Raw genomic sequence first — 7,974 nt, 5'->3', positions numbered from 1 at the left:
GAGCAATCAGAGCGAGATCGAGAGAGCAATCAGAGCGAGATCGAGATCGATCAGGTGAGATTTGTGTGGTGGAGAAAGGGTGGGAGGTGGTGCCGGAGTGGTGGCGGGTGGAGAGACCGATTGCTGTGGATTGYGTGAGAGAGATCGAGATCGAGAGGTAGGGGAATCCAAAATTAAGAGGTTTTCAGAGGTTTTTTTTACATCTAACCGATTCAGACAAAAACACACAAATTCAGCTCTTAATTGAAAGAAAAAACAAACACCCTTAATACCCTAAGGTCTGACCGATTCAGACTTCAGAGAGTATTAAGAGGTTTTTTTTAAAAAACAAACAGCCCCTAAATGATTATTAACTTTGATGATTTTAGTGTCATTATTAGGAACTTATGATCATTATTAAATTTGATGGTTTTAGTGTCATTATCATGAACCTACAACCATTATTAATTGATGGTATGAATTAAGTTGTAAAAGATTTCACATGAACCAAATAATGGATCTTTTTAGTGTAACATCCGTACAACAAAACCAAATCTCAAAATCCATTTTATAACATATAACAAATTCTGATATATACAAATAGATCAGTTATATCCATACATATTAGTAAAAATTCTGAACTCCAGAACTGATATAATATAAACTACTAAACCGACAGTCAGTTACATCTTTCCTTTGTTTTTATCCTCTAACTTGAGTTGACCAGCAAAAATAAATCTACAACAACTGAGGGTTAGACCGAAATGTATAGTGAGGGATTTCCATCGTGTATAAACTTGCCATAAGATGCTAATAAATTCAGTCCGGATTTCAACTGTTAAAATTATCGCGGTTATCCCGCCAACTATTGCGGATGCCTCGTCATCTATCACGGTTAAACCCATCAAATATCGCGGATGCCCCGCCATTTATCATGGTTAGACCCGTCACCTATTGCGGATGCCCCACCAATTATCGGGGTTAGACCCGCCATCTCTTACGGTTAAACACGCCAACTATGGTGGATGCCCCGCCATTTATCGCAGTTAAACCCGCCAACTGTCGCCATTTAACAAGGTTTAAACAAAGTACAAACATAATGGTCAAAGCTTGAAACATACTCATCGGACAACGCTTTGGGCGATGAACACCCTTATCGGACGACTTTTGGTGATGAACACACTCATCTGACAACACTTTTGGCGATGAACACCCTTATCGGACAATGCTTTGGGCAATGAGTACACTATCCGTCCAAGGCCTAAGCGTTGAAAGGTTTTATCCGGCCAAGGTTTGGGCAGTGAGTACTCTATCCAGCCAAGGCCTGAGTGATGAGTACTCTATCCGGCCAAGGCTTTGGGCAATGACCACCTAATCCGGCTAAGGCTTTGGCGATGACCGCCTAATCCAACCAAGACTTGAGCGATAACTAATCAATCCGGTCAAGGCTTTAAGCGATGACCACCCAATCTGGTCAAGGCTTTGAGCGATGACCAAGTCTTATCGTTAATAGAGTTAGGCGATGAAGACTATAACAGACTTAATATATTTATCAGAATACTTCGACATGTTAGTTTGAATCCAATACATTACATAATTTCATGTATCAAAGTAAATCATGTGAAACATAATAACATATATTTTACCAAAGCTTTGTAAAACTCATCTCGTACAATATCAACCGAAACTGATCTCTATCTGGATCTACGTAACACTTTTTACATATACATACTAAAAAGGAGAAGAGAGGTGAGACGGTGCATAGGTTTGCACCCGGCCTCCTCTCCCCCCAACCCCCGCCCCGCCCCGCCCCCCCCACACCATGTGATCACCTTACAAAAAAACCATCAACCCGAAAATGATATTGGACCATCCTTATTGAATCACAAAGAGGTGACCAATATTCACCTTTGGTCTCTCATCTTCCATCAACTATAACATTTTATCCTTGAATTTTGCATCGTTGATTATTTCGAAACTCCATCAACTCATAAATTTAAAACCGATCATTACATTTAGACAATTAAACTAATTTTAATTCGTAGCGTTTGGATTATTTTTTAGTTATTGTGTAATTGATATAAATGTTCTATTTCAATATCGTGTTTATATTACAATTAACATTTTTTTTTATAAATTTAGATAACCGTAAATCGAATTATCAATAACCTCCGTATTTCGTTTCGGTTCGATTCAAATGAACCTACGTTGGACTTACCTATTTATCCACCTCATATAGTTTACTTAACATTTTCTTACTAACGAGAAGACCCATATCAAAATGTATGCATTCTAAAAGGTTGATTACCAAAATATATATGTTCAATATAATAAATATTTTCGAAAATATATAACTATTATTGTATAATTGTTTTTGATAATTAACCACTAATATTTTAATCCTTAACAATAACAAATAATCATATTTAAATTATTTATTTTGAATTCCGTTTCATTTAATTTTTTTATTAACATGAATATCCAACTTGTTATGCGAGCCGATTAATCCCAGGACGACCACCTGCTTTGCAGATAGCTCAGGGTCACCGCATTTGAACCTCCGTGGTCACAAAGAGATTTGTATCCCTCATTGAATTTTAATCTAAGACCTCCTGGTAAGTTTGATCTTTAAAGCTAAGTTCAAATCAATCAAATACTACTCTTATGTTTTTAAAATATTTTTATATTGCACTTGTAGATTCGGTTGCATGTATGCAGTCACTAATTAAGGGGGTTGGGACACGTTTCTAACCAACCTTTATACCAACAACCCCATGTTAGTTTGTCATTATTAATTTATTAGTATTAATTATTAAATTACGGATTCCATCCTTGTGACTTTCGGATTTTCTTTGTTTTGGTTAATATAATTTATTTGTTATAAAAAGACCTACATGGAAAAACAAAAAATAAAAATAAAAATAAAAAGACCTACATGGTGTAGAATCCGCTAACCACGAAACTCGAGGGTTTTATCAGATGTTTCCCGAGTAAGTGCTTATCCTTCATTATCTTATCGGGTGAGATTATCGACTACCAAATTGGATTGTTGGTAAACGTCTTTTTTCGATAAATATTTATTGGGTAAGAGTACTCTCCATCACTCATGAGATAAAGTTCTAGGCTCTTCTCATGTTCACTCAGAGAATAAGTGATGTTTGCTAAACGTTTGGTAAGCAAGAAGTGAATCTGAAAAGTATGAATGATTTTTGTTTCACATTGGTTTTGTATGTGGGATGGTTTAACTCACATCATAGGACTAGGTGCCGTGACGATCCCTAATTGTCTACGATATCGAGAAGGGTCAGACGAGTACAAATTACCGAGTAATTACTAGCTAGTTGTTTCTGATTCCATGTGAGAATATGAAAACCTCCAGGTTACTCATCAAAAGAGTCACCGAGTAGAAAAATGAGATTTCAACATATGTAGAACAAAAAATAATCCATAATATCAAGTCGAGGCGGGAGTCCGATATCACGTTTGTCACAGTTTTATTTTTTACATATGTGCCAACTTTAGAAATTTTACAAATGGAAATTTTCGAAATGTCAATCATATCAATTCATGGTCGGTCGTATATCAATTTCATGGCACAAAACAAACATAAAACCAAAAGAAATTTTAGGAAACAATACCTCCCAAAATAAACCCTAAAAGATGCGTATAATCAAATTAATGGCATTATATTCATTTCTTGTAAATTTATAAAGAATTAAAATAAAGACAATTTCATAAATGTATTGAACCAAAAACATACGTAAGTATCATCTATATATGAATTTAAATAAAAAATCAAAATAAATACAATTTCGTAAATGTAATGAACAAAAGAGTCCTGTTAACATGACACATTCAAACACCTTCCGTCAGATAGCCCTCTGTAACGAGTGATGAGATAGCATCCTTGATTCATTGAAATCATTTTTTTTATTAAACCGGATATCCAACCCGTTATGCAAGCCGATTAATTCTAGGACGACCACCTGCTTTGCAAATACCTCGTAGTCACCGCATTTGAACCTCCGTGGCCACAAGGATTTTTATTCCTTCTTGGATTTGAACCCGAGATTTTTAAATGATTCTTGTATTTCTCATACTATTAATATTATAAAAGTTATGTTTTATTTAAAAGCAATAAAACTTTATTAGAAACAAATCAAATACAACACACTTATCAAAAATTTTCTTGTAAAAACAAATTAAACCTACAACAAAACATACCAAAAACACGTAACAGATAAAGATTAAACCCAAACAAATACAGATCGGTAATAAAGTCCGTGAGTAAATACAACTCGATTGGACGACGAGAACACAAATCTCATGGAACATTCATTGAACATCGAAAACTAAAACTCCAGAAACTGATACAAGATGACAAGTTGAAACATTGAATCGAATACGAAAAAGGGTTTGCTTCTTAAGTTGAAGACATCAAACTTTTGACCACCGTTGGCCAGGACGAATTGGTGATGCTATAACCACCATCCACCACCAGGTTCACCCCGCTCACAAACTTTGCCTCATCGCTACCCAAATACAACGCCGCCTCCGCCACATCCTCCACCGTCGGCATCACACCTTTCAAAGTGCCCGATGCACTCAGCACATCCTCCACCACCTTCTTCTCCATTCCCATCGCATTAACCAGCAGCGGCGTAGCAACGCCGCCAGGTGAGATGCAGTTCACCCGTATCCCATGTTCTCCTAATTCCACACACAAATTCTTCATCAACCCCACCACCGAGTGCTTTGACATCGCGTACGCATGTGACGTAACTCCGGCAACCACAGAAGACACACTTGAAGTGAACAGAATCACTCCATTTTTTGCCGGAATCATGGCCCGAGCGGCGTGTTTGGCTCCCAAAAACGAACCAAAGGCGTTCACTTCGATAACCCGCTTGAGATTATTGATATCAGATCCTAGTATCGTGATATCTGATTCGCCGGAGATACCTGCATTGTTGAACATGATGTCCAGCTTTCCATATTTGGAAACCGTGGTGTCGACGAGATTTTGAACATCGGAATCAATGGTAACATCACAATGAACATACATGACCACATTTCCGGGTTTAGAAAGTAGTTCCTCACAAAATGAAGTTCCCAGTTCGTCTTGGACGTCGGCGATCACCACTTTGGCGCCATGTTTGGTGAAAAGCCTCACCGTGCTTTCACCGAAACCGCTTGCACCACCGGTGACTATGGCGACTTTGCCATGCAATCTGTAAGAATGTAACATATATCTGTTAATTAATTGATATACAAACTTACAGTAAAAAATTAGTTTCATGAAATAAAAACTGGGAGTGTGTGAAGAACTATGGAAACCCAACGTTGAATCTTAACCTTTTGGCAAACGGGGATGGTGAAGAATTATTCATTTGCATGTTGAATGACTACGTATGATTGATGGGTGATGTCACATGGACGATACACATATATACCTCTATATATATATGTGTGTGTGTGTTATAAATGAATAAATATTTAAAGAGGAATTAAAATTGTAAACAAAGTCATTCGTATAAATTATTTAACAATTCATAATTTTTCTTTTATTTTTCACTTTTTTAATTATGATGGTTAATTAGTCATAGGAACGTTTATTATGGACATTATCATCGTAATTATATTAATTTTAGAAAATAAATTTCATCAAAATGAGAAATACATGAAATAATTTCATTTTTACATAGAAAGAAAAATACATGAAACAGTTTTATCAAGAAAAAAATTACATGAAACAAATTTCATCATACTAAACAATTTGATTAAATTAAATAATAAAATTGACGGTTATACAATTTATACAAATGACTTGGTTTGTATTTGATTCCTCTCTAAATATTTAATGTCAATTTTGATATATTAACTTGAACATATTTTATGAAAGTTCGATTAGTTAAGAAAGTTTGATTTGCTAATAATTTGTTTATGTTATCACTTAAGTTTAGAAATCTAATTAATCATAATAATAATAATAATAATAATAATAATAATAATAATAGTAGTAGTTTAATGATTAGTTGAAGTACATATAATAACGACCTTTAAAAAACGGTTAGAGCGCCTCCCAACCAATAAATTCGCTTACGTCATTTCACTAACATTATGTACTTGCCTTGGGTGTCATCATTGGTCGATGTCCTTTTGCATCTAACATTTTCGTTGCCACATAAAAATAAAATAGAAGTTAGTAACAAAAATACGGTTTTTATGAAGGGTTGTTGGAAGATGTTGAATAATTTGATTTAAAATCATTAAGTGTTTAGAATGATTAAGAGTTTCGATAATGATTTAGGTGACGTTTGTTTTTTAAAAGATGCTGAAGTCTGAAATCTGAATTCATTTCTGAATTTTAAGAGGTGGTTCTGAAGTCTGAAATCCGAATCAGTCAGACTGTTTGTTTTTACGTCTGAAGTCTGAAATCTGAATCAGTCAGACTATTTGTTTTTACGTCTGAAATCTGAATCAATATAAACACGAACAAAGTCTCAGAACAACTAAAATCAATATTCAATTTGCATTAATTGTGTTGTCATCATCCCCTTGCTCATTGGTTTGATCATACTCAAAAAATAACTCATATATAGAAGAAAAGAGCTAGAAAAAGAGAGGTATCAAACCAAAAAACCAAAAACTAAACAAGTAAGGCCATCTTCATCAGCATGATGATGGTCTTCCCTACTATGATCGCCACACACAAAACCAAAAAACAAAAAGTACTTCACCTCTCATCTTCCTCCTCAGCTTCTCCTCTTCTTTGCTCTCTTCTTCCTCCTCCAATCCTAATCTCTCATCCCTTCCATTTCCTAAAAATCATATCACAAATTAGATTAAACCAAACGAAACTGATTTCTACCCGAAAACAAAGCAATTGTTTATGTGAAACAACAAAACAATACACCAAAAAAAAGAGTGATTTCACATATCATTTTTGAGACACAATGAGAGATTGAAACAAAGATGTAGAGGAGAAAAAGGAACAATATGAACACTATAACATTCATCATTATTAGTACCCAACAATGATGCTCAACAAAACTTGTATGTCTAGTTTCATCATTTGGTGGAAATCAACCACCACAGAACCCAATATCGTATAGCAATTACTGGGTGCCAAATCTAAGTCATGAGATTTCAAGTATTTCAAGTCAAGATTTTAACAAGCCATGAGATTTCAAGTATTTCAAGTAGCAGCGATATAATAAAAAGAGAATATGCTTTCTTAATAGAAACTACCACCATATATACATGATTTATACATGTCCATATAATTGAGACTACCACCTATGTAGTGACTAATCTTTTGTGATGACTGAACTCTATATGAAACAGGCAATGTCTTTCCATTGACTATGAGCAAGAAGAAAGGATCCAATCTGATATGAACAACGCTGTTATTATATTCATAGCTTTCATGGAGAGCTCTTATTATATTCATTCTAGACTGACACTAGCAAAACCAAAAGCAAGAGCAAGAAAAACAGTGGCAAAAGCAAGAAAAACAGTAGAAAAATAGCTCCAACACAAAACCATAAACCCAACATCACATTGTGTAGCAGAAGCCATAAATCTGACCAAAATAACCCAACAGAGAACGACTAATTTTTTTTTTTACCTTTTTTGAGATTGAGAGGCAGAAGAAGAGATCGAGAGATGCTTTGATTCAGTGCTTCCTGTAAAAAAAATTGGAGTTGAACACATAACTATTAACTCATGATTTTGAACTTATGACCAACGAATTGAATATAATAAGAGCTCGAGAGGGAAGATGAGATGTAGGTTCTCAAAGATCGAGAGGCAGAAGAAGACCCATTATCTTTCTTGAGAGATCGAGAGATGCTTGGACGAAGAGGCAGTCGAGAGATCGAGAGCTTGGACGGAGAGGCAGTCGAGAGATCGAGAGCTTAGACGGAGAGGCAGTCAAAAAATCGTGAGCTGTTGACATCGAGAGCTAAGAGCGAGACCTTGAAAACGAGAGCT

At 35.3% G+C, this 7,974-nt stretch overlaps 1 protein-coding gene across 1 annotated transcript; it reads right to left on the bottom strand.

Moving 5' to 3' along the window:
* Positions 1-4,402: 4,402 nt before the first annotated feature.
* Positions 4,403-5,375, bottom strand: LOC112520985 (secoisolariciresinol dehydrogenase-like). Its single transcript, XM_025129606.1, has 2 exons — positions 5,335-5,375; positions 4,403-5,210 (listed from the first exon to the last, which is right to left on the bottom strand). The coding sequence occupies exons 1-2, from the start codon at positions 5,373-5,375 to the stop codon at positions 4,403-4,405; spliced, it is 849 nt and encodes a 282-aa protein (XP_024985374.1).
* Between the last annotated feature and the right edge of the window lie 2,599 nt (positions 5,376-7,974).

Source organism: Cynara cardunculus (genome assembly GCF_001531365.2).
Source record: "Cynara cardunculus var. scolymus isolate 2C chromosome LG 11, CcrdV1, whole genome shotgun sequence".
In the NCBI taxonomy this organism is placed as follows: Eukaryota; Viridiplantae; Streptophyta; class Magnoliopsida; order Asterales; family Asteraceae; genus Cynara; species Cynara cardunculus.
Note: the sequence above shows the minus strand (reverse complement) of the source record. Positions and strands in the feature narration are given on the sequence as shown.